The sequence below is a fragment of the Salvelinus namaycush genome, chromosome 2 (genome assembly GCF_016432855.1).
Source record: "Salvelinus namaycush isolate Seneca chromosome 2, SaNama_1.0, whole genome shotgun sequence".
In the NCBI taxonomy this organism is placed as follows: domain Eukaryota; kingdom Metazoa; phylum Chordata; class Actinopteri; order Salmoniformes; family Salmonidae; genus Salvelinus; species Salvelinus namaycush.
The window spans coordinates 15,752,055-15,777,913 of record NC_052308.1 but is presented as its reverse complement, the minus strand read 5'-3'; the positions used below and the strand labels follow the sequence as shown (position 1 = coordinate 15,777,913).

At 40.4% G+C, this 25,859-nt stretch overlaps 1 protein-coding gene across 1 annotated transcript; it reads right to left on the bottom strand.

Annotated features, from left to right (window-relative positions):
- Positions 1-13,281: 13,281 nt before the first annotated feature.
- On the bottom strand, positions 13,282-24,902 carry LOC120024641 (60S ribosomal protein L22-like). The gene is made up of 4 exons (XM_038968923.1): positions 24,830-24,902; positions 22,235-22,351; positions 19,522-19,646; positions 13,282-13,469 (listed from the first exon to the last, which is right to left on the bottom strand). Exons 1-4 carry the CDS (start codon positions 24,839-24,841, stop codon positions 13,322-13,324), a joined length of 402 nt encoding a protein of 133 aa, XP_038824851.1. The 5' UTR covers positions 24,842-24,902; the 3' UTR covers positions 13,282-13,321.
- Between the last annotated feature and the right edge of the window lie 957 nt (positions 24,903-25,859).

Sequence of the window (25,859 nt, the reverse complement as noted above, 5' to 3'; positions counted from 1 at the left end):
CGGTGGGCAGGCAGCACCGCTCTGAGCTTCCTGCAAGGGCTTGGCCACTGGACCGCTCCATTAGAGGGGAGATTCATGACCTTCTCCCTTGTGGAAAATTCAGCATTTACAGAAAACGCATTGGGCCTCTCTCTTTGACAGGCTCCTTATAGAAATACCCAGTTAATGGTTCCCTGTGGAGAGAGTGACTACAGGGTTCTCCCCTCATTGAGAAGGTGTTTCTAGCCCACTCTAGTCATGTCGTGGGAAACACAAAAGCAAACTCACACACATTTACTCCAAAGTTTGGCATTCTGAATTGCAGACTGTATGACTTCATGATACTCAGTAAGCCATCTTCTTGCAAATCTGTGCAAGAAAATCTGTTTTGAGCAGTAGTCATTGACTGTGAGCTCACTTTCCTGCTCCTGGGTTTTGGAAGTTAGTGATAATAAATGGTGGCAGGGCAGTGTATATCTAAGGGTACAGAGTGATGGTGTGTGAGTGAGCTAGTTGTGTACTGTGGGTCAATTCAGGGCAGCAGGAGCCTGGTCAGCAGAAGCCTGGTGGTGGCAGATGTAACAGAGCATTACAGCTCCTTATATAGTTTGCTATTCTTGCTCACCCATTCATAAATATTATATGGTAGTAGTATATTATGACAGTGTAATTAGAACATATATGTGCAGTTGAACACAAATGTAGTGGTAACTAGTGTAAAAGGTGATGCTTGCCCAAGTATAATACACATTTACTCGACCAAGCATCACACACACGCACGCACACACACACACAGTTGGACAAAAAACGGTGTCAGCTTTCACAGTGGAACCTCCAAAAATAGCCCCACCAATCAGGGATGACTTTAGTAGGCACACAAAAGCCCATCTTTACATTTCAGAGGATGAAATCATGAAAAAAAAGATGATACAGTAGCAACATGTAAAACTGAGACACAGGGACAGTGCTAGTGACATGACAAAACAATGTGACAATGGGAAGGACAACTGAATGATTTGACAGTGAGTGGTGATTGTATGGCTGTGACAGCTAACAGTGGAAGCTACTGTACTGTGGGTCCTCGGCTCTCCCTCCATGGATGTGGAGGGCCCCTGCCAATCCTGAAATTCCTTAAGACTGCTGTCAAGCCTGGCTGGGTCTATATGAAAAACACTCACATCAAAGCATCATACGCAGTTAACATGCTGCATGCACAATTATACACCTGCTCTTTCCATGACATAGACTGACCAGGTGAAATCTATGATCCCTTATTGATGTCACTTATTGATCCACTTCAAATCAGTGTAGATGAAGGGGAGGAGACAGGTTAAATAAGGATTTTCAACACTTGAGACATGGATTGTGTGTGTGCATTCAGAGGGTGAATGGGCAAGACAAAAGATGTAAGTGCCTTTGAACGGGGTATGGTAGTAGGTGCCAGGTGCACTGGTTTCAGAGTGTCAAAAACTGGAACACTGCTGGGTTTTTCACACTCAACAGTTTCTTGTGTGTATCAAGAATGGTCCAACACCCAAAGGACATCCAGCCAATTTGAAACAACTGTGAAAAGCATTGGATTCAACATGGGCCAGCATCCCTGTGAAACGCTTTCGACACCTTGTAGAGTCCATGCCATGATGAATTGAGGCTGTTCTGATAGCAAATGGGGGTGCAAGTCAATAATAGAACGGTGTTCCTAATGGGGTTTTTTCACTCAGTGTAGAACACACTGGGAGAAACTATATAAAACGTATAAAGAATCAACTTAAACATAACAAGAAGGATTTATTTAAATCACACATTTTCATAGCTATTTGCCTGCATTTACACTTTGTTTTTAACCACAAGTCTTTGGTTATTGGGGTCGTGCATCAGTGATTGCGTTATCCCTCAGGATGTGGCTGGCAGACTATGTGCTGAAATTGCAAAGAACTCTCTTCTTTCTAAAGCTAAGCTGTTCTTAATTAAATTGTACCAATAGAAATCATTTTAAGGTACAGTATATTGTGAGTCAGTTTGCTCCATAACACCCATGACTACAGTGCATTCGGAAAGTATTCAGACCCCTTGACTTTTTCCACATTTTGTTACGTTACAGCCTTATTCTAAAATGTATTAAATTGTTGTTTTTTTGTCATGCATTAGAATGATGGAGGTCACTGGAGGCCACTGTGTTCTTGGGGACCTTCAATGCTGCAGAAATGTTTTGGTACCCTTCCCCAGATCTGCGCCTTCCTTTGACCTCATGCCTTGGTTTTTGCTCAGACCTGCACTGTCAACTTTGGGACAGGTGTATGTAGACAAGTGTATGTCTAATCAATAGAATTTACCACAGGTGGACCTCAATCAAGTTGTAGAAACATCTCAAGGATGATCAATGGAAACAGGATGTACCTGAGCTCAATTTCGAGTCTCATAGCAAAGGGTCTGAATACTTATGTAAATAAAGTATTTGTATTTATTTTTTTGATAAATTACCACAATTTTCTAAAAACCTGTTTCCGCTTTGTCATTATGGGGTATTGTGTGTAGAATGATGAAGATGTATTTTTATTTAATCAATTTTAAAATAAGGTTGTAAAGTACAAAATATGGAATAAGTCAAAGGGTCTGAATACTTTCTGAATGCACTACACATAAAATAACCTTTTATGTATGCTCCAATGTCAAATGTTGTTGTAAATGATAATAATGTACATGTTTTTATTTAACAGGCTAAGGCTAATATCAGACAGGAGCTCAGACATAGGCATTCTGGTATTTATGCTAATAGGCTGACCACACTGCTCATATCGCGTGTGCGAGCGTTGCAAAATAAATTTAGAAATCTATGTTATTTAATTATTGCACCCATACTGCTCGCGAGCGTCTGCGTTTCCAAGGGCTAAAATAGAACTCCTATCTATTTCTGGCGCAGATCGCGCTGCAAGTCCTGCCTCTCCCATCTCCTCACTGGTTTATAGAAGCAGGTACCCACGTGCCATCTCCTCATTGGTTATACCCACGTGGGTGATTGAAAGACGAACTGTGTTGCCGGTCGGTGTAGTAATACTATGAAAGTTTAGATGTCAATCACCATATAAATTCAAAGATGAAAAAGCCTGGAAGGAGGAGAAATGACTAGAAACGATTCGGTTGACCGTTTTATGTGTGGATTAATTGTCGGAGTAGAGGACCTTGTGCATTTCAGGTAAAATAACAACCTAATGTTTATATCCCAGGACAAATTAACTAGCAACAGCAAGCTAGCTAAATAGGACAAATTAGCTAGCAAGTGCAAGCTAACTATCTAAATTGCCATAAATGTTTCATGCTTTTCGACCTGTCCCCAAATGAATATAATTGGTTCAGAGTTTGTTTTGATATTTTAACCTGCATGTCGTGATCGCGTTTGGTGTAAGGGGACAAAATAAATGTATGCACGATGGCGCGGGTTCCGTGTAAGCCTAGTGCAAACTCCCAACTATACACAGAGCATAAACATAAACAAAAAAATACAATTTTTAACAAAAAACCACAACATACAAAACCATACATTGCACAGCTAGGCCTAATGCGAGGTTATTCTTTATTGAACCATGACAAACTGGTGCCATAACCAGCCAACCATTTCACACTGATAGGCTAATGCAAATAGTATGAGGGCAGGAGGGCATTTTAGTCTACCCTGGCTAAGGTTGCAACGGGTCGGTAAACTTTACCAAGGAAGTTAAGCCTGGGAATTTTGTGAATTTTGCTTAAATTCATCAAAAAGGTTAGTTTATAACAGTGAACCTTTTTTTGTGGTATACAAATAAGACAATTCTAGGTCTTGTGGCATATTTTGGTTAAACTATCATTCAATGGAATTGCAACCCTCTGCATGCACAGTGCATTCTTCCATCACATGTGCAGTGCACTCTTCCATCACATCACAAAATACATAGGTATTTTACCTATCCACTAACCACATATGTTATAGCAATCTGTCAGTCAATGGGTGGATTTGATTTATGCTGAGCTGCAGGACAAGGGTCTATGGCTCGTGACGTGAACGATCAAAAGCAGTAAGAGAAGGAGTGTCCTTCTCAAATCAAACAGTAATCTGCGCTGTTCGGTCATGTTAGTTTTCATTCGGAAAGCAGATAGTGTTTTTCTCAAGATCTTGCACACTAATGAGATGCTATTGAGCCCACACTACTACACTGTCTGAGCCAAGGACTACATGCTTTTTGGTAAGGTTTGATTACAATACTGGGTGGGGTGAATATATTTTATATGACCTACATGATTTTTTGTTAACTAGTAAATAGTAGACTACAGCAAAGTGTGTTGAAATCATTTCTAACTTAACAATTTCTGCTAGTTAGTTTTTGCTACCATGTTGGTTTTAGCTTGCTTGAGCCTGCTAACTGAGGAGTGTTAATTCACCTGTTTCCATACATGTTTCATTTTAAAACATGTATCTTACAAAGGAGTTGTTTAATCTAACTGCTTAACTATTTATCTGTACATGGCATTGTATATTTGGGTTATTTTACTCACTTTTTTCTAATCTTTACAGGAAAATGCCACGGGCACTATCTGATGTGTGGAGACATTTCACTGCAGCTAATGTAGAAGGAAAAGCTGTGTACATTTGCAAATACTGTGCCAAATCATATGTGAAGAATGCAACAAAGATGCAGAATCATCTGGCCAAGTGCATAAAGTTCCCTCAGCGCTCACAACAAGCAACCTCTGACAAAAGTCCCTCTACTATTCGAGTTGAAAATGATGAATCAGACACCTTATCGATAGCAACAGCTCATGGTCCTCCTGGAATCAGAAGTTATTTTGACTCAATGGAGGAACGTAGTCAGAGAAATGCTTGTGAATGTCTTGCTCGAGCTGTGTATACAACTGGTTCACCTCTGATGCTCACAGGCAATGTGTATTGGAAAAGATTTCTGAATGTTCTTCACCCAGCATACACCCCTCCAACCAGACATGCTTTTTCTACTCATTAGCTGGATGCAGAGTTCAACAGAGTTCAAGTGAAGGTCAAGCAAATCACAGAGAAAGCAGACTGTATTGCAATCATCTCTGATGGGTGGTCGATTCTTCGTGGGTAAGGAATAATTAACTACATCATCTCCAACCCTCAACCAGTTTTCTACAAGAGCAGACACAAGGGACAACAGACACACCGATCTCCACATTGCAGATGAGCTGAAGGCAGTCATCAATGACCTTGGACCACAGAAGGTATTTGCACTGGTGACAGACAATGCTGCGAACATGAAGGCTGCTTGGTCTAAAGTGGAGGAGTCCTACCCTCACATCACACCCATTGGCTGTGCTGCTCATGCATTGAATCTGCTCCTCAAGGACATCATGGCACTGAAAACAATGGATACACTCTACAAGAGAGCCAATGAAATGGTTAAGTATGTGAAGGGTCATCAAGTTATAGCAGCAATCTACCTCACCAAGCAAAGTGAGAAGCATAAGAGCACCACATTGAAACTGCCCAGCAACATCCGTTGGGGTGGTGTTATCATCATGTTTGACAGTCTCCTGGAGGGGAAGGAGTCTCTCCAATAAATGGCCATATCACAGTCTGCCGATATGGACAGCCCCATCAAGAGAATCCTCCTGGATGATGTATTTTGGGAGAGAGTGGTAAGCAGCCTGAAACCTATAGCAGTAGCCATTGCACATATTGAGGAAAAGAATGCCATCCTGTCTGATGTTCAGACTACGCTTGCTGATGTAAGAGAAAAAAATCAGTACTGCCCTGCCCACTTCACTGTTGCTCCAAGCAATGTTGGACCCCAAGTATGCTGGCAAGAGCATCCAGTCTGATGCAGAGATCAACAAGGCCTATGGTGTCATCACTACCGTGTCTCGCCACCTTGGCCTGGATGAGGGCAAGGTTCTTGGCAATCGGGCGAAGTACACTTCCAAGCAAGGGCTTCGGATGGAGATGCAATATGGCAGTCGTGCCAACATATCTCATCAGCCACCTGGTGGAAGGGACTTTGTGGATCTGAGGCTCTTTCCCCTGTTGCCTCCATCATCCTCCAAATCCCACCAACATCAGCCACCTCAGAGCGCAACTGGTCCTTGTTTGGGAACACACACACCAAAGCATGCAACAGGCTGACCAATACAAGGGTTGAAAAATTGGTGGCCGATGACAAATTTGAGGCTTTTTGAGCCTAACAACGAGCCATCCTCAACAAGGTTGGAAAGTGACAGTGAAGATGAGGCCTCAGAGTCTGATGTTCAAGAGGTGGACATTAAGGAGGTTCATGGAGAAGACATGGAAGCCTGAGAGGAAGACAACCAAAGCTTTAGTTTGTAGACTATCATTTTACAGATGTATGTTGAAAAGATGCGATGGATCATTGGGGATCATTCCCTTTCTTTTGTTGTTCAGTGAAGTCATCCCATGTGAAGAGTCAACTCATTTAATTAGTTCAATTCATAATTAAAATTGTTTTATTTTTATTGGAAGGATTTCATAATTTTCAATTATGTCTACTTATGATAAGGTAAACGGTTTATGTTTCTGTCTCCATATATGGTAAATATATCCAATGTAAAAAAAACATCTAAATTTAAATGGTATTAATATTAATTTGCATATATTTCCATTAATTCCCATATATTCCTGTTAATTCCCACAGAAAGTTTCCACCTCTGAATATTCCCCAAAATGTGCACCCTAGCCCTGGCTGCTAATCCAGTAGTAAATCATCTGGGGCCTGGAGCTAGCTGGAGGAGAAAAACTATGAATGTAATGATTGTATTGAGTGAACTGACATGGTGGTATAAAAAGGCAGGCTCCTGGTCTGGGCCCTTCCTGTAGGGTACTTCATCACATCACCCCTGGCCTGACACTGGCTCAGCCACTGGCTCCCCAGATATTTAGGACCTGGTTGACTGCCATGGATGGAGATTGATAAACCAGGCTCAGGGGGCACCCTATTTAACTAGCAGTGTAAATAAGAGATGAGTTGATGGGTTTAAATATGTGATCTACCATGCTCTCACCATTTTAAGGTTTGGAGGGTTCACAAGGTGCGCGTTCAGTAGGACGCAACATTTTTGAACGTTCAAATAGAAATTGGCTATGTAGAACAAGCATGCCTCTCTTACATGAAGAATAAGGAATCACATCGGCTTTATTCATGGCATTTCTATCTGCAACATTCTAAAACATTTGGCAACTGAACATGGCCATGGTCTTGAGTGCATTCAAAAGTGTCGTTTTACAGACCATCCAACCTGACAGAGCTTGAGAGGATCTGCAGAGAAGAATGGGAGAAACTACCCAAATACAGGTGTGCCAAGCTTGTAGCGTCATACCCAAGAAGACTCGAGGCTGTAATCACTGGCAAAGGTGCTTCAACAATGTTCTGAGTAAATGGTCTGAATGCTTAAGTAAATGTGATATTTCAGCTTTTTATTTTGAATAACTTTGCAAAATTGTCATTATGGGGTATTGTGTGAAGATCGATGAGAATATATATTTTTTTAATCCATTTTAGAATAAGGCTGTAACATAACAAAATGTGGAAAAAGTCAAGGGGTCTGAATGCTTTACAAATGCACTGTATATTTATAATTTTTTATATCATTTTCATTCTTGGACATAAGACTGTAAAATCACCAGGAAATGAGCTCATAATGATATTAATTTAGGAAATCTGTTCAAGTATTCCAACACATTAATAGAGAAGCATCCCAATGTAATCAAGGTTTGAAATTATTGTTTTTTTCAAATACTACAGTGCCTTCAAAAAGTATTCCCACCTCTTGACTTTTTCCCACATTTTTGTTGTATTACAGCTGAATTTAAAATTGATCAAATGGAGTTTGTCACTGGACTACACACAATACCCCATAATGCCAAAGTGGAATTATGTTTTTTTCCCTAAATGTTTACAAATTAATAAAAAATGATAAACTGAAATGTCTTGAGTCAATACCTATTCAACCCCGTTATGACAAGCCTAAATAAGTTCTCAAGTAAACATTTGCTTAACAAGTCAAATAATAAGTTGCATGGACTCACATTATTTTTTAAATACCTACATAATTTCTGTAGCCCACACATACAATTATCTGTGAGGTCCCTCAGCAGTGAATTTCAAAGACAGATTCAACCACAAAGACCAGAGAGGTTTTCCAATGCCTTACAAAGAAGGGGGCACCTATTGGTATATGGGTAAAAATAAAAAAGCAGACATTGAATATCCATTTGAGCATGGTGAAGTTATTAATTACACTTTGGATGGTGTATTGGGCTCCCGGGTGGCTCAGCGGTATAAGGCACTGTATCTCAGTGCTTGAGGTGTCACTACAGACACCCTGGTTCGATTCCAGGCTGTATCACAACCGGCCATGATGGGGGGTCCCATTAGGGCGGCACACAATTGGCTAAGCGTCGTCCGGGTTTTGCAGGTATAAGCCGTCATTGTAAATTAGAATTTGTTCTTAACTGACTTGCCTAGTTAAATAAAGGTTACACATCAAAGTCATTAGAAAGATACAGGCTTCCTTCTTAACTCAGTTGCCGAAGAGGAAGGAAATCACTCAGGGATTTCACCATGAGGCCAATGGTGAAGTTAAAACATTTAGAAAATAATGGCTGTCATAGGAGAAAACTGAGGATGGATCAACGACATTATAGTTACTCTACAATACTAACCTAATTGACAGAGTGAAAAGAAGCAAGCCTGTACAGAATAAAAAATATTCCAAAACATGCATCCTGTTTGCAACAAGGCACTAAAGTAATACTGCAAAACAATGTGGCAAAGCATTTAACTTTTTGTCCTGAATACAAAGTGTTAAGTTTGGGGAAAATCAAATATCACACATTCCCGAGTAACACTCTCCATATTTTCAAGCATAGTGGTGGCTGCATCATGTTATGGGTATGCTTGTAATCGTTAACGTCCGTGGAGTTTTTCAGAACTGAAATTTTTTTACTGAATTGAGCTAAGCACAGGCAAAATTCTAGAGGAAAACCTGGTTCAGTCTGCTCTCCACCAGACACTGGAAGATGATTTCACCTTTCAGCAGGACAATAACCTTAAACACAAGGCCAAATCTACACTGGAGTTGCACACCAAGAAGACATGAATAATCCTGAGTGGCCGAGTTCCAGTTTTGACATAAATCTACTTGAAAATCTATGGTAAGACCTGAAAATGGTTGTCTAGCAATGATCAACAACCACTTTGACAGCCCTTGAAGAATTTTGAAAAGAATAATGGGCAAACAATCCAGGTGTGGAAAGCTCAGAGACTTACGCAGAAAGACTCACAACTGTAATTGCTGCAAAAGGTGCTTCTACAAAGTGTTAACTCAGTGGTGTGAATACTTATGTAAATTAGATATTTCTGTATTTAATTTTCAATAAATTAGCAAGCATTTATAAAAACATGTTTTCACTTTGTCATTGTGTGGGGGTATTGTGTGTAGATGGGTTAGAAAAAAATATATATATTTAATCCACTTTGAATTCAGCCCTTAAAAACAAAATGTGGAATAAATCATGGGGTATGAATACTTTCTTTCGGCACTGTTTGGGATTATTGCGGTCAATTAGCAGTGTACAAATTATTTACAACTATATTCTGGTCCCCTGACCATCCACTCAAGGAAAAATCTGCCCATGGCTGAATGTAATTGGGGACCCCTGCTCTAAACTATTGTTTTCCTGTTACACGTGTTTTCATAGTCACAGCCCAGCACCTCTGCAGCCACTGCTGACTTTGGACAAGAGCCTCAAAACAATTGGGACACAGCTGCACAATTTAGATAACGGGGCAGTAGCACCTGGGTGAGATGGGACGTTTATTGACATTCATTTATAGATAACGAATACCTTTTATTCAGCTGTCACAGCATGTGATCGATCGGTGCAACTTCTGACCTCAAAAAGAAACAATAAAAAAACATTATATGGTAAGAGCATAAAACGGTGCACCCTCAAAACAGCACCAACAAAATTGTGCATGTGCCTAAATCTAATAACAAAAATCAAGTAGGCTATCTATGCTGATCGCAGTCAAAGTAAAATGGAGTTCGGTGGCCTAACATCGGAGGTTTTCATATTTTTTTCACACGAACGCACTGATGCCTGCGGCTGTCCTTTTCTCGGACCGAGTCATTTCAGTAGGCTACCACAGATTGCGGCTTTTCATTCGGCCATATCATATTTGAAGATGACACAGTGGCGACACCTGCAAACCTGTGCCCGAGGAAAACGGGTAGTACTAAAATAATACATTGGAACGCTTACTGCACCCCACCCGTCCTCTTTTCTCCTAGAACGTAGGGCAAGCCCTTTCCCCCACATTCAACTAGGCGTATAGCAGCGCAAAATATATTCAGGGCAGAAACTCCCCCTCCCCTTACTTCATTCCCTCACCTGGTATCTCGTCTTCAAAATCCATGTCGTCTTGTCCCTCGTCTTCATTGCTTAACGATCCAGGCATCTTTATCACATACAAAAAAAACCTCTCTGAAAGTTAACCCTGAAAATGCCACTGTTCACCTCTTCGTGCCTCCCGGAAAATAATTGTATGATACTTGTGTAAATACAATTTATTTTCAAGAAAGATGGCTTCCTTCTTTTTGTAGGAAAAAATATGTTTCCTTTTCCACTCTTCACTATCTAAGTCCTCCAGTCTGAAAATAAGAAAGACAAAAATGGAACACATGCCCAAATTGTGACGTCTGGTCTGTTGCCATGACAATCCATCCCATAATTTTCACCACAACTAGTTAGGCATGCTCCCCTAGTTACCACTTTTACTAGTCGTGAGCAGTGCTGCAAGTAGCAATGCCACCGTGTGCACCACCAGCCTGTCGCTTTGCCCATTTTCCCAAGCAAGTCCAAAGAAATTGAGGTTACACCAGGGTGTGGGGGGATTCAATCCCCTCGCGAGTCCCCACTTTGCATGTCGTTTCAAATGGATTCAATGCAACGTAATCATGTATCCAGTAAGACAATCGATCTAAGTCAAACTGGGTTTGAATAACCGCCAAAATTACGTCGTTTAACGATAATGATATCGATTTTAAGTAGCGGTCATTTTGGCTATATTGTATCTTGATTGATGTAGGCTACGCGTGCCGAAGTGCGAATATTACAAAGTAAACAATCAGCTAGCCTACATTAGAGAGAGGGCATTCGTTCGTGACATTGTAGCCTACAGTAGATTTGGTTGAATTGCAATTTCAAGTATAGTAGTCCATTTCCTTTAGGTTTTAGAAAGTATTTAGCAAAGGCATGCATGCATTCAACTAACTTCCTTTCACTGACAAGAAATCCAGTTTATTGGCAAGTGCGCAGCCTGTGCAGTCGCTTGCTTGAATAGTTGTCAAGGTTACCACCGCGGGAACAAGACGCTCGTGTCATCAGACCACAGAGTTTCTAAACCCATAGGTCCAACATCGCGATACTTCCGGGAAAGCTTGTGAAACAGTCGGCAGAACAGACCGGGGTTTGAGAAGTCAATGAGAGAAGTGACACATTCTTCCTTAGTTCATTTTCTTGAAATCTAAAAGTCACATTGATTCAAGACAATGTTTTAAGTACCTGAACATGTTATTACTCCAACCTCGTGAAAGTAGGAAGCTCTCTCATCCATTTATATGCAGATAGTCTTATACTCAGCTAGCCCCTCCCAGGAATTTGTGGTTAAACTCTCTACAACAAAGCGTTCTTAGTCTAACAAGCTTTCTCTGCCCTTAACCTTGTTCTGAACACCTCCAAAACAAAGGTCATGCGGTTTGGTAAGAAGAATGCCCCTCTCCCCCCGGTGTGATTAATACCTCTTGAGGGTTTTTAGAGCTTGAGGTAGTCACTTAATACAAGTACTTGGGAGTATGGCTAGACAGTACACTGTCCTTCTCTCAGCACATATCAAAGCTGCAGGCTAAGGTTAAATCTAGACTTGGTTTCCTCTATCGTAATCGCTCCTCTTTCACCCCAGCTGCCAAACTAACCCTGATTCAGATGACCATCCTACCCTTAATAGATTATGGATACGTCATGTATAGATAGGCAGGTAAGGGTGCAGCTAGATGTTCTTTACCATTCGGCCATCAGATTTGACACCAATGCTCCTTATAGGACACATCACTGCACTCTATAATCCTCTGTAAAGTGGTCTTCTCTGTATACACGTCACAAGACCCACTGGTTGATGCTTATTTATAAAACCCTCTTAGGCCTCACTCTCCCCTTCCTGAGATACCTACTGCAGCCCTCATCCTCCACCCTTTCTGCCAGTCACATTCTGGTCCCAAAGCACACACATACCTGGGTCGCTCCTCTTTTCAGTTCGCTGCAGCTAGCGACTGGAACGAGCTGCAAAAAAAAAACAATCAAACTGGAGTTTTATCTCCATCTCTTCATTCAAAGACTCAATCATGGACACTCTTACTGACAGTTGTGGCTGCTTCACGTGATGTATTGTCTCTACCTTCTTGCCCTTTGTGCTGTTGTCTTTGCCCAATAATGTTTGTACCATGTTTTGAACTGCCACGCTATGTTACGTCTCTTTTTTATGTAGTGTTTTGTCCTATATTTTTATTTAATACCCCGTCCCCACAGGAAGCCTTTTGCTAGGCCGTCATTGTAAATAAGAATTGGTTCTTAACTGACTTGCCTGGTTAAATAAAATAGACTGATACGTTTTCATTTTCTTCGGAGTGACTGACAGTTCGTTGCGAAACGACCATTAGACCCAATGACGTGTTTCTGCGCATTTGCTTAGCCAGCCAACGTCACCATGACATCGTCTGCAAGCGTGATCAGCGATTTCTTTTGGAGAAAGAAACTGAGTTTTTGGAGTTTCTACATAACTTAATTTAAACTGTCTTTGCCCATACACTATGGATGGACCACATAAATTGAAGGAAGCGTCATTTTTAGAGTCCGCCATTTATCTAAAAGCAGATTCAAGAAGTAATTTCAGCCAACACACTATTTGAAGCATTAATTGATAAATGGAATCATTATTATTATTTTATGTACAAACTTATCACACAACTAAATCTGAATGCAATCAACTGTCAGTTTCAAGGTTGAGTGTTGTCAAAGTAGAAAGCCCTTGGTAACAAATACATTTTCATTGCTTGCAATATTTCCCCAGACAACTCATGTAAGCACAGAGCACAAATATCTTTGCGTTATAAAGAATATGGGTTTTCAAGTCTAACCAGCTCATTGCAAGAGTAGGTTCACTTTTTTTCAAACATGCAGGTTTAGTCTCAAATCAGCAAATAAAACCATGTGAGAAACTTTCGTTCTTTTGAAATTTTATTGACAAAAGACAGTGGCATGGATTTAATCTTCATCCTCCTCCTCCTCCTCCTCGTCCTGGTTGATCTGGAAGTAGCGCAGTTCGTAACTCTCCTTGGTGTTGGCCACCACACGCAGCCAGTCCCTCAGGTTGTTCTTCTTCAGGTACTTCTTGGTCAGATATTTCAAATACCTGTCAGAAAGGAAAGACCAGCAGTGTCAGCAATGTAAATCCCATTGAAAATTACATTGTGACAAAGGTGTACTGTAAATTTGTTAGATTTATATTTTGAGAACTTATCAGGCAAGGCCTGGGGTTTATTCAGGAGGGTGCAACATTACAGAAAGTTCAATTAGAACAGACAAAATGACATGCAGAACATTGAATCAACTCCATGTTTAACTTTTCTAACTGCAATTTTCTAAACAATTTGCACCCCCATAACAAATCAGGGCTACCTCGTCACAATTTAAACATCAATGTGAGACCCCCCCCCCCCAACAATTATCAAAGATGGACGTTGGGCACCCCCAGAACACTTCGGTGCTAGCCAATATTCTATGTATAATTTGAACCCTGACCCCCATTAAATTAGGCCCATATGTACCGAGTCACCTTGCATTAATGCTAGCCACAAATGGCATTAACGTCTGTAGAAAACCTGGGCCCGAGCTGACAAACAAACAATCTGTTAGTCCAAAGTACTGAACCTATCCATATCAGAGACTGTACAAACAAATATCTATATAGAGCAGGGATGGGCCCATGGATCAATTTCCAAAACCAAAAAAATAAATATGCACACACACACACAAAATCGTTCAAAAGTTTGGGGTCACTTAGAAATGTCCTTGTTTTTGAAAGAAAAGCTAATTTTTTGTCCATTAAAATAACATAAAAATGATCAGAAATACAGCGTAGACATTGTTAATGTCGTAAATGACTATTGTAGCTGGAAGCGGCTGATTTTTAATGGAATATCTACATAGGCATAGAGGCCCATTATCAGCAACCATCACTCCTGTGTTCCAATGGCACGCTGTGTTAGCTAATCCAAGTTTATCATTTTAAAAGGCTAATAGATCATTAGAAAACCCTTTTGCAATTATGTTAGCTTAGCTGAAAACTGTTGTCCTTATTAAAGAAGCAATAAAACTGGCCTTCTTTAAACTAGTTGAGTATCAGCATTTGTGGGTTCGATTACAGGCTCAAAATGGTTAGAACACAAGACCTTTTTTCTGAAACTCGTCAGTCTATTCTTGTTCTGAGAAATGAAGGCTATTCCAAGCGAGAAATTGCCAAGAAACTGAAGATCTCACAACGCTGTGTACTACTCCCTTCACAGAACAGCGCAAACTGGCACTAACCAGAATAGAAAGAGGAGTGGGAGGCCCGGTTGCACAACTAAGCAAGAGGACAAGTACATTAGAATGTCTAGTTTGAGAAACAGATGCCTCAAGTCCTCAACTGGCAGCTTCATTAAATAGTACCCGCAAAACAACAGTGAAGCGGCGACTCCGGGATGCTGCCCATCTAGGCCGAGTTCCTCTGTCCAGTGTGTGTGTTCTTTTGCCCATCTTAATCTATTCTTTTTATTGGCCAGTGAGCTATGGCTTTTTCTTTGCAACTCTACCTAGAAGGTCAGCATCACAGAGTCACTTCACTGTTGACGTGGAGACTGGTGTTTTGCGTGTACTATTTAATGATGCTGCCAGTTGAGGACTTGTGAGGAGTACATTTTAAAAAAGGATCTCTGCAAAAAAGCAAGGATAAAAATGACTCAAATAACCACTAGGCCTAAAATATAGGACCTGAAAGATAAGTCAGCCCACACGGGAGGGGGACATTTGATTCAAAATATTTAATTTCCAAAAGCAAGTGCCATGATCCCACAGAGAATATGGGAATTCTTTGGGGGTTTTTATGCTCCGGAGTTGAGAATATTAGCAGCATATTCAAAGACCAAAAGCACTTGGGAAGTGGACTGCGGTGAGAGCATGCAGAGGCTTGCCTCGTATGGGATCTGTATCAGATTATTACCGAGGTGTGGTGGTCTTATTGGCGCTTTTAGAGTTGCCCATGCACCACCTAGGTGGGTGCCTCACTTCAGTAGTGGACGATTGACCCTACCAAAGGAGGAGGAGCTGTGAACGTCGGCGACGACCAGGTGCCCAAGCTACGGGGCCAGTCAGATGCTCCCCACGCTCAGGATACAGTTGAAGTGGGAAGTTTACATACACCTTAACCAAATACATTTAAACTCAGTTTCACAATTCCTGACATTTAATCCTTGTAAAAAATCCCTGTCTCAGGTCAGTTAGGATCACCACTTTATTTTAAGAATGTTTAATGTCAGAATAATAGTAGAGAGAATGATTTATTTCAGCTTTTATTTAGTTCATCACATTCCCAGTGGGTCATTAGTTTACATACACTCAATTAGTATTTGGTAGCATTGCCTTTAAATTGTTTAACTTGGGTCAAACGTTTTAGGTAGCCTTCTACAAGCTTCCCACAATAAGTTGGGTGAATTTTGGCCCATTCCTCCTGACAGAGCTGGTGTAACTGAGTCAGGTTTGTAGGCCTCCTTGCTCACACACGCTTTTTCAGTTCTGCCCACAAATGTTCTATAGGATTGAGGTCAGGGCTTCGTGATAGCCACTCCAATACCTTGACTTTGTTGTCCTTAAGCCATTTTGCCACGACTTTGGAAGTATGCTTGGGGTCATTGTCGATTTGGAAGACCCATTTGCAACCAAACTTTAACTTCCTAACTGATGTCTTGAGATGTTGCTTCAATATATCCACAATTTTCCTACCTCATGATGCCATCTATTTTGGGAAGTGCACCAGTCCCTCCTGCAGCAAAGCACCCACACAACATGCTGCTGCCACCCCCGTTCTTCACGGTTGGGAAGGTGATCTTCGGCTTGCAAGCCTCCCCCTTTTCCCTCCAAACATAACAATGGTCATTATGGTCAAACAGTTCTATTTTAGTTTCATCAGTCCAGAGGACATTTCTCCAAAAAGTATAATCTTTGTCCCCATGTGTAGTTGCAAACCGTAGTCTGGCTTTTTTATGGCGGTTTTGGAGCAGTGGCTTCTTCCTTGCTGAGCGGCCTTTCAGGTTATGTCGATATAGAACTCGTTTTACTGTGGATATAGATACCTTTGTACTAGAGGTCGACCGATTAATCGGAATGGCCGATTTCAAGTTTTCATAACAATCGGAAATCGGTATTTTTGGGCGCCTTTTTTTTTACACCTTTATTTAATCTTTATTTAACTAGGCAAGTCAGTTAAGAACACATTCTTATTTTCAATGACGGCCTAGGGGGCAGAACGACAGATTTTTAACCTTGTCAGCTCGGGGGATCCAATCTTGCAACCTTACAGTTAACTAGTCCAATGCTCTAACACCTGATTACATTGCACTCCTCGAGGAGCCTGCCTGTTAGCGAATGCAGTAAGCTAAGGTAAGTTGCTAGCTAGCATTAAACTTATCTTATAAAAAACAATCAATCAATGACTGTCATTGCTCCAATGTGTACTTAACCATAAACATCAATGCCTTTCTTAAAATCAATACACAAGTATATATTTTTAAACCTGCATATTTAGCTAAAAGAAATCCAGGTTAGCAGGCAATATTAACCAGGTGAAATTGTGTCATTTCTCTTGCGTTCATTGCACGCAGAGTCAGGGTATATGCAACAGTTTGGGCCGCCTGGCTCTTTGCGAACTAATTTGCCAGAATTTTACGTAATTATGACAACATTGAAGGTTGCGCAATGTAACAGGAATATTTAGACTCATGGATGCCGCCCGTTAGATAAAATACGGAACGGAATAAACGTTTTGTTTTCGAGGTGATAGTTTCCGGATTAGTCAAAGGTATATGGTTTAGAGAGAAATAGTCGACGCGTTATAATTCCTGTAATAACTTGCGGCTGAATTTGAAAGGGGTTCCTTCGTTATTTTACCGTTCATGTCTTCCATAGAGAATGTCTTGATCTACTTCAAATAAGGTCTGTGTTTCGTGCAGGCTTAAACCGCCTCGACGTTTTGATACCCGTGTAAATCTCACTAGGATAAGGTAACGTTTGTCAACATATTTTCATAAATCCACTACAAAAAAATGTATCTTCGCTTATATTTAGCCAATATTGATCAGAGTTACCTTGTCCTATGGATATCTACACAGGTATAAAATTGGCACGGTGATGTAAGCCTTCACGAAACACAGACCTTATTTTAAGTGAATCTAAAAATATCCTATGGAATAAATGAAGGAACCGCTTTTCAGATTTTGCTAAAAGGTGTCATGGGAATTATGACTCGCACTTTGGTTGTCAATTCTTACCATGCCCATTATTAAAATAGGATTTCCTGCATATAGAAATTAAAGTTTTTGTTTTCAACATTCATCACAGTTAACTTAAACTCTATTTTTATTCAAACAGTTGAGAGTATGTCTCCTAAGCAGACTCTTCAGTATCATTGTCACTTCAGAGCTGTGTGTGTGTATTTATGTATTATATTAAGTTAAAATAAAAGTGTTCATTGTTCATTCAGTATTGTCGCAATTGTCATTATTACAAAAATGTGTGTGTGTGTATGATATATATATCATACACATATATATATATATATATTTTTATAAATCGGCCGATTAAATCGGTATCGGCTTTTTTTGTCCTCCAATAATCGGTATCGGTATTGAAAATTCATAAAATCGGTCGACCTCTACTTTGTACCCGTTTCCTCCAACATCTTCACAAGGTCCTTTGCTGTTGTTCTGGGATCTATTTGCACTTTTCGCACCAAAGTACATTCATCTCTAGGAGACAGAAGGTGTCTCCTTCCTGAGCGGTATGACGGCTACGTGGTCCCATGGTGTTTGTACTTGCATACTATAGTTTGTACAGATGAACGTGGTACCTTCAGGCGTTTGGAATTTCCTCACAAGGATGAACCGGACTTGTGGAGGTCTACAAATTTTTTTCTGAGGTCTTGGCTGATTTCTTTTGATTTTCCCATGATATCAAGCAAAGAGGCAGTGAGTTTGAAGGTAGGCCTTGAAATACATCCAAAGGTACACCTATTGACTCAAATAATGTCAATTGGCTTTAGAAGCTTCTGATAGGCTATGTCATAATTTTCTGGAATTTTCCAAGCTGTTTAAAGGCACAGTCAACTTAGTGTATGTAAACTTCTGACATACTGGAATTGTGATAGTGAATTATAAGTGAAATAATCTGTCTGTAAACAATTGTTGGAAAATTGCTTGTGTCATGCACAAAGTAGATGTCCTAACCGACTTGCAAAAACTATAGTTTGTTAACAAGACATTTATGGAGTGGTTGAAAAACAAGTTAATGACTCCAACCTAAGTGTATGTAAACTTCTGAATTCAACTGTACCTTTCTGAACTGCCTGTCATTGGAGGATGTGGAAGACAATCACCCAAGAACTGCCAGATCCCCAATTTTGTTTTTAAAGCAACTGAGATTGTTCTTGTTATGAAAAGCACAATATAAAATAAATCCATTATTATAAATGATACATTTCCAATTATTTACCAGGTGGGGGGTGTTGCTAGTGTTCTATAATTTCATGCCATATAGGGCTAAATATAGCTTCAGAAGGAGCTTAAGAATCAATGAATGTCTGAGGATACATGGTGGCATGGAAACATTTTTTATTATAGAACTGACAAAAATCATGTTCGCTGCTGGAGTCATTGATCAGATCACAGCATCTCCAATTGTGGAAATAAAACTGACTGAAGTCCAAAAATAACATGCGTTCTATCCATGTCTCTTAATGTTTTCTATTCATGTACATCTCAATCCACCTAATGATAGTATTTTATGATCCTCAGACCTTATTTCAAACGCTAATCACTTTAAGAGCACTTCAAATAATGAATTATACATGCATTTCCTCCAGACTGTCCATCAGGCAAAACAATAAAACCAATAAAGGCCTAACATCGATTACAAAACAGTGCCATGACCCCATAACAGAAAGCAACATGGAAAACATCACATATAGCAAAAGACAGCTCCAACTTCCTAATTGAAAAGGTGAAAATGCAATAACCCTTACATGCATAACTGTGGAGACAAACCAAGTCCCTCCATCAGACAACACAACATAAAATGGCAAGTGATGTTGCTCGGCACATCACATTGCAAGCAGGGCAATTCAAAAGATAAATCAAGATTTGATTCAAACATACCTTTTGGAGAAGGGCACTTCAGAATTCACAGCGATTTTGCTCTTGCTCCTCTCAATGGACACCACACCACCACCCAGGTTCCCAGCTTTACCGTTGACCTTGATGCGCTCCTGCAGGAATTGCTCCTAACCAACAAGACCAAAGGTGTATTTTAGGACAGTCTTTCTCCCAAATATGGATACTAGCTGTAATGACTGCTACATACTGCTGCAAATATTCTGTCAATATAATTTACATGTTAAACATTTAGTAGACGCTCTAATTCAGAGGAATTTACAGTTAACGCATTTAACTTTAGTTAGGTACGACAACCACGTATCACAGTCATACGAACTAAAAGTTCCTCAAAGCAGCTAACAGCAAAATTAGTGCTAGTAAGAGAAGACAAGTACAAGTGTCATTGCAACTATCAGGATACGTCGGGCACCTCCAGAACACTTCGGGGCTAGCCAAGAGTCAATGTATAATTTGAACCCTACCCCCCATTAAATAAAGCCCAGATGTACAGAGTCACCTTGCATTAATGCTAGCCACAAATGGCATTCTCGTTTCGCAACTGTAAATAACCTGGGCCCGAGCTGACCAACAAACAATCTGTTAGTCCAAAGTACTGATACGTCATAACATAAAACAAATATTTTATTAAAGTAAAGTAAAGTGAATAAATTATGGTTAGTAAGTGATAACCAGTAATGGGCAGTCACCACCATCATCTGACTTTTATTCAGTGTTATTACAGCAGTCAACCCACATAAAAATTGAAACCTAAAAACGCGATTATTTGTTTATAATCCAGCCGAAACCAACCTCAAAAACCCCTAATCGCTCCGCACTAATCTGAATCCTAAATGTCTGCGGTGTAACACACCAACTGCAAAATATCATACCCCACTACCCATTACAGTTGTAGCGTTACTACATTGAAGAGAGGCCAGTATCAGCATAACGTGGATAAACCAGGAGTATCTGGATTATGAATAATTTGTGCCATGCAATGTGTACATCGAAATAAGTAATAGGGCTCTTCTCTAGTAACAAAGACATACTTAATAGGATATTGCAGTGCTAAAAAAAAATTAAGAAATACAATCGATAGTTACATTTCGGCGATATTATTATGGCGTTAGGTTGACGCAACAATGGATTCTACCCCCCAAAATATATTTTTCCCGCCACTAAATGTCAATAATATGGTCGTCAAAATACATAAATCATTTGAAAACATTGTGGCAGTTGTTACCCATGTCTAACAATCCCAATACTGTGCTTTATGATATTGACACGATATGAGCCCAAATGTAAAGCGGGTGCCGTGCTAAGAACATTCAGATCTGTGGGACTGCCCTTTTTGTGAAACTTGCCAAATCTGTTTTCATATTTGCTCTTTGCGATGAGTATTCCTAAACATATCACAGTAAGACCGATGCAACATTGTATTTCCAAGTGTGGGAAAGTCCTGAGGGTGTTTCAGTCATCGGACATCTTTTGACAGAAATATAAAGTAATAAGGTTTTCATCACTACTGTCATTCAAATGTTATCAGAGACAAAACAAACAGAAAGTTACAAAGTAGAGCTTAGTAACTAAGTTTTGATATATGGGTTGTCGGGGATTGGTCCAAATTCATGTTTCACAACCCCCACATCCACGACGAATGCTAGTGCCCCACGCCGTTCGCTGAGGCTACAAGCCGGGCGAGATGCAGTGCTGTGCGGAATTAGCTATATTGTGCAAGTGGCACATTTTGTGATTGATGTTTTATTCTTTCAAGTAAAAACTACTAGAATTCAGTGGCTAAAGCACTACAAAACAATAAAAACATAGCTAAATACCAGTGAATTGCAAATGTGTCCCATCCATCTTTCTGTGCAGCTGGCTAGCAGGCCTCTGTGCCTAGGCTAATTACTTAATGCAGTTTATCCTCCCATCACCAGAGTAACTCATCAACAACAAAAATAACATTACAATTAGGGCTGTGCCAGTCTTGGAATTTGAGGTCACAGTAATTGGCCAGACCAATGAACACTATCACCGACATAACCGTTCGGGGGTGTTTCTTCAAAGCGAAGACACCGTAATGAGAGAAATTATGTAGTCTAAGCTACTGAAAATAGGCCTTTCACAAGATTACATCATGACAGGAGTGTTTGATTCTTATTAAAGAGATGGAGTTCAGACAGGCTACTTTAGGAAACTTTCTGAATGGACATATAGGCCAATAGAGAGCATCAGCGAACGCACACCCCTGTAAAATCACTGTTGATTAGTCTATAAATTAAAAAACATTCCGTATTTTCCACTTAACAATACATTAGCGCATTATAGGCCTCAGAGCCAGAACAACCTTGACTGCTGTTGAATAATTAATGCTTATGAAACATGGGACCAACACATGGGTAGGTAGCATTAACTAGTGCTAGTCGGCTGTGCCAAAACACTGGTATTTTTCATCTCAAGGCTTGTTCTTCATCATTTTAAAATAGGGAGCCAACATGTTTACAGAACTTATTTCCATGACTGATCAGAACTCATTTTCTCTCATCTCTTTGCAACAGATATATAGTGAGCAATGTTTGGAACGTCACTCGCAATAATAGTATCGAATCGCAAGACATAGAATAGTGAGAAACGCAATAATATCATATTGTGAACTTCATGGCAATTCCCAGCCCTAGGATATTGCATGTTATTTTCTCTAACATTGGCTACTTACAAAGTTGGCAGCATCCATGATGCCATCCTCCACTGGGTGAGTGCAGTCCAGGGTGAACTTCAGGACCTGCTTCTTCTTCTTGCCACCTGTTTTGGTCTTTTTGATGACCTGCTTCTTCTGTCAAGACATTGCAGAGGGGCTAACATTATTCCAAATGACTTGATAAAACAGATTACACCAGAGGTGTATTCATTTCGTCATGCAAAGGAAATCGATTACCATTTAAGAACCAACCGGAACCAGAATTTGTCCAATAGAAACTTGTTTTTGTTGCAAAACGATTTCCGTGTGGAGTAATTGTTTCTGGTGCAAAACATTTTGTAACAGAGTTGGTATTATGAATACACCACTGACGGTTTCGTTTAAGTATCTAACGTGATAGCACAGTGTTTTTTTAACATTTATTTTATCTTTATTTAACTAGGCAAGTCAGTTAAGAACAAATTCTTATTTACAGAAGCAATTTCTGCCAATCTGCATACTGTACCTGTCTTTGGTTCTTTTTTAAAAACAGTAAAAACTTTTTTTTAAACAAGAGGCGAAGCGAGAGGGATAACTGGGCTCAAAATCATTCTCCAGCAGGTGTCGGTTTTTTCCCACTCACCAAGCTAGGAGTTTTTGTATGGAAGTCAATGAGACTGTTGAATTTGGTCAACTATTTAAAAAAATCGTACATTTTGTCATTTATCAGACGTTCTTATCCAGAGCGACTTAACAGTAGTGAGCGGATAATCCTTTTTGTGCTGGTGCCCTGTGGAAATCAAAACCACCCCCTGGTGTTGCAAGCACCATGCTCTCACAACTGAGCCACATGGGTCTTATTTGATCTAATAGAAGTTTCGTAATGCATAGGTTGTTATGAGTGTACTGATATAATTAGGCCAGGTGACATTCTGGAAACTCATAGGGAAAAAACACTTTACATGCCCGTTGTACACATCTACCTGCCCTCTCATGGGCTAGAATGGTCCCACCTGATCTTGCCTCCTAACTGCTTTCTATTTTTGAAAACATTTATTTCCATTGTTATATCAGTCATTTGACTATGATATAATGGATAATCTGTTTTTAAAACTAGCTAACTTGATTGGTGTGTGTTATCAATCTGGCCAGGGCCCGGTTTCCCAAATGCTTAAGTATATCGTTAGAACAGTTAAGCTCAATGGTTCTAGTGATGTACTTAAAAGGCGTCCACACATTATTCCCATCAGTTTGTGCATATATTATGATATTTTGTAACGTGTCTGTTCACTTTGGTTTTCCCGCAAGTTCTACTCCCAAGGTCTAAGGCACTGCATCTCAGTGCTAGAGGTGTCATTACAGACCCTGGTTCGTTCCCGGGCTGCATCACAAAAAGACATGATCGGGAGTCCCATAGAGCGGCGCACAATTGGCTCAGCATTGTCCGGTTTGGCCGCCATTGTAAATAAGAACTCGTTCTTAACTGACTTGCCTAGTTAAATAAAACGTTTTTTCATGTGGTCGTGCACGTTCACTTTGGTTTTCCCGCAAGTTCTACTCCCAAGGTCTAAGGCACTGCATCTCAGTGCTAGAGGTGTCATTACAGACCCTGGTTCGTTCCCGGGCTGCATCACAAAAAGACATGATCGGGAGTCCCATAGAGCGGCGCACAATTGGCTCAGCATTGTCCGGTTTGGCCGCCATTGTAAATAAGAACTCGTTCTTAACTGACTTGCCTAGTTAAATAAAACGTTTTTTCATGTGGTCGTGCACAGCCAAAATTTGTCCAGTCAAGTACCCAAGCTAGCTGGATAAAGTTGGCTAGTTACTTCCAGTCACAAATGAGAGAACACCTCACTGACCATTTTACAAGCCCTAGCAGAGCTGGTTTGGCTGTATGTTATCTACAGCTTTGGTGACCAACTGTACTGCTGGCAACAATTTAATCACGTTTTAATTCTACATTTACTGACACCGGTCATATTCAACGGGTGTTGCACGTTCGTAAATTAATCAGTTATTTTGCGCTCTGGCACTCAAACGAGTGCTCTCTGAAATCGGAGTAGATCACCAGAGTGACTATACGAACGCACCCTTAGATTCATTCATACTATTTTGAGGACGTGTATTACTGACTACGGCGCCCAATATGGACATGGTACGATTGCCGGTTCCTTCTCGTTTTTCAAGCGAAGGTCTTAGATCTTAAACTAAGTATGGGAGCACACACGTCTGGTTCGCCTAACCAAATTCGAACCGACACATGCTGACTGACGCTTTTGGGAAACCGGGCCCAACGTTATTTGTATTCATTTTAAAAGTGCCATTAATCGGATTTAATTTAGCACGACAACTTCTATCTAGTACATTGCCAGCTGGTGTGCTGATGGTTCACGTTTAAGTTACAGTTGCCGACTAGCTAGGTAACGCATGAACTAAATTGCTACAACGTGGTTCATTGGGTGCAGGCCCAACTGGTAAACAAAGCCATTTATTGGTACTCCTTTACTTATTTGGCCTCACTGAAACACAGTCCAATATGGATTTATTACGTGCACATCAAATACAATAAACGACAGACAATAAAAACGTCTTATAGGTAGCTATACAACATATTTCACCGTGAGTACTCACAATCGGAGCCATGTTGGCCAACGATTCTTGTCCAGAAAGGAAGAGGCGGGGTTTATTACAACCCTATATCCGGTCTAGATAAATAGAATAAATCCATGAATCGGGGATAGATTCAGCCAGGAGATATTCTTTGCCCCAGTTTGAGTGAGATGTTTCTGACTTTTTCTTATCATTTTATTTATTTTTACTTATTTTTCTGCTGAAAGTATTATTTGGGCCAAACGGATCAGCTGAAATCATCTAGGAACCCACTTTTGAGAGTAGGAATACTCCACAATTATTAGAGTCAACAGGCATATGTGGGCTACAGCAGAGCCATATGCTTAGAGAGTTCTAAATACATGGCTCCGGGCTACAGGTATTCACTAAATTCTTTTGATTTAGGGTACTCAAAAGGTTCTACAGCTGCACCATCAAGAGCATCCTGATTGGTTGCATCACTGCCTGGTATGGCAACTGCTCTGACTCAGAGGGTAGTGCGTACGGCCCATTATATCACTGGGGACAAGCTTCCTGCCATCCAGGACCTTTATACCAGGTGTTGTCTCAAAGGAAGGCCCAAAAAATTGTCAAAGACTCCAGCCACCCTAGTCATACTGTTCTCTCTGCTACCGCATGAAAAGCGGTACCGGAGCACCAAGTCTAGGCCAAGAGGCTTCTAAACAGCTTCTACCCCCAAGCCATAAGACTGCTGAACATCTAATCAAATGTCTACCCAGACTACATGCATTGCTCCCCTCTTTTACGCTGCTGCAACTCTCCATTATCTATGCATAAGTCACTTTAAACTCTACCCACATGTATATATTACCTCAATTACCTCAACTAACCGGTGTCCCCGCACATTGACTCTGTGCCGGTACCCCCTGTATATAGCCTCGCTATTGTCATTTTACTGCTGCTCTTTAATTATTTTTTACTTTATTTTTTAGGTATTTTTCTTAAAACTGCATTGTTGGTCAAGGGCTTGTGATTAAGCCTTTCACTGTAAGGTCTACCTACACCTGTTGTATTCTGCGCATGTGACAAA

What these genes read in the sequence shown, in the direction of transcription:
- LOC120024641 (XM_038968923.1), bottom strand. An exon ending in TCATGGATGCTGCCAACTTT is followed by an intron (nt 19,647 to 22,234) that starts GTAAGTAGCCAA and finishes CTTGTTGGTTAG; the next exon opens with GAGCAATTCCTGCAGGAGCG. An exon ending in GAAGTGCCCTTCTCCAAAAG is followed by an intron (nt 13,470 to 19,521) that starts GTATGTTTGAAT and finishes CCTTTCTGACAG; the next exon opens with GTATTTGAAATATCTGACCA.